Below are 1,971 nucleotides of genomic sequence, written 5' to 3'. Positions count from 1 at the left end.
GAAACAATAATTGATCGAGACACCCACTAATGTAGCGAGGCATAATCTGTTTGTTATGCTTTGGATTCGCACTCATTGATCGGGACACCCACTAATGTAGCGAGGCATAATCTGTGTTGTTATGCTTTGGATTCGCACTCCTCCGCTGAACGATGGCAATCCAAAAAGAAGGAACGTACACAGACAAGACATGGATGACAACACATGGATGATGGCAATATACGTTTCAATCTGTAGGATCAGAATCTATTTATGCTTGAGGGTGTCTTTACGACTTTGTCATTGTGTAATCTTACAACTGATACTGCTTTCTTTCTGGCTCATGATTTCTGTTGTGCACTTTCATCCCATTCTGCTATTTGGTTTCTCCTATGTATTTCTGCCCCCTCCAGACTCATGTTTTGGCTGCTGTGTGTGATGTATTCTTTGCTTCCTCACAACTGCGATGATTGATACTTGTTTATTTGAGTTTGTAATGCAAGTAAGAGGTTGAGGAAATAATAAGAGAGAGACAAAGTAATCTCTACACTGCAATTGTTTTGATAAAATGTCTGAATCTAATTCCAACAGTAATGAAGAACAGCAAAGCAACTGATACAATTACAGCGAAGTCGATGGATCACCGAAACGGAATGGACTCATTATATTCAAGAGGATCCCCATTGTCCCCATCTTCGTAAGAGACGGCCGTCCGATGTGTCAATATTCAGGGTTCCCAAGTTCCTGAAAGACACAAAAACTCAAGCATATGTCCCTCAAAGAGTTTCGTTGGGTCCATATCATCACGGAAGAGCTTTCTTCAATGGCCCATCACAAAGGAAAAGTTGTCCGTAGAATGACGAAGATATTCAATGCGAATCAGAACCTGCCATTTGATCCAAATGATATGGATTTCGCCAATCCTGCAGTGCAGGAGATCCTGACGCTGGAGAATCAAATCAGGGACAACTATGAAGAAAACATCGATTGCGATGGAGAGACCCTTGCTCGGATGCTATGTTTGGACGGCTGCTTCCTTATAGAAGTATTAAGAAGTCTGGCTGGGGACAATCTCTCCACAGACGAGGCGGATGAGTGCTATGACCCTATTTTTGGGAAAAATAAGCTTGAGTATGCTGCAAAAGATGTACGGAGCGACATTTTGAAGCTCGAAAACCAAATACCTTTCATCGTTCTCCTAAAGCTACTACAATTGGAGCTCAACTCGGATGTTGATCATGCCAACGATAAGCTTTTCGATCCGCTGGCAGCAAGTATATTCAAAATTGTCATCCCTTTCGACAATATACGCTATGAAAGCCGATGGTCCTTGAATCATCATCTTTTGGGTTTCTTTCACACTGTCATTACATCTCCAGCGGGTGAGCAGGTAGATCCAGGTAAGTGCTGCATCACCATTGATGGATGCAGCAGCGAGTGCATTAGGTTGCTCCAAGGCAAAAGAAAAGCAGGGAATTACGCCCAAAGAATCCCTCACGCAGTAGAATTAAGAAATGCTGGCATCAAATTTAAACCAGTCCAGGGAGGCGTCAAGGAGATTAATTTTGACGAGAACAGCGCCACAATTTTTCTTCCTCGGATCTCTATCATGAGTCGGACACAGGGAATATTCCGTAACTTGATAGCTTTTGAGATGGGCAAGCCATCTGAAATAAATTACGTGACTTGTTACGTGAGTCTCATGGACAACTTTGTTGGGTATTTTTGATGGGGAAAATACCAAAAACCAAGAATTCAAACACACAGAGAAAATGCTCTGTTTCTACATTCTCAGGATCTTTTGTGCTCAGGCAATATTAAAAAAATTCACTGAGAAACAGAGTATTTCACCATAAAATTATTTCTATTCATTAAAACAAAAAAAACATTCACTCTGTCTCCATATGAGAATTTACACTGCTGGAAAAATTCCCATTAACATTTACTGCTGTAAAACCTCCATTTACATTCACTGGTGTGGAAAACAACTTA

General features: G+C 41.1%; 1 protein-coding gene across 1 annotated transcript; it reads left to right on the top strand.

Annotated features, from left to right (window-relative positions):
* Positions 1–835: 835 nt before the first annotated feature.
* On the top strand, positions 836–1,708 carry LOC149197094 (UPF0481 protein At3g47200-like). The gene has a single exon (XM_089408557.1). It carries the CDS (start codon positions 836–838, stop codon positions 1,706–1,708), a length of 873 nt encoding a protein of 290 aa, XP_089264683.1.
* Positions 1,709–1,971: the final 263 nt, after the last annotated feature.

This window comes from Pinus tabuliformis, chromosome 2_2 (assembly GCF_031772625.1).
Source record: "Pinus tabuliformis cultivar Carrire ecotype Pingquan chromosome 2_2, CPIR1, whole genome shotgun sequence".
Lineage (NCBI taxonomy): Eukaryota > Viridiplantae > Streptophyta > Pinopsida > Pinales > Pinaceae > Pinus > Pinus tabuliformis.
Note: the sequence above shows the minus strand (reverse complement) of the source record. Positions and strands in the feature narration are given on the sequence as shown.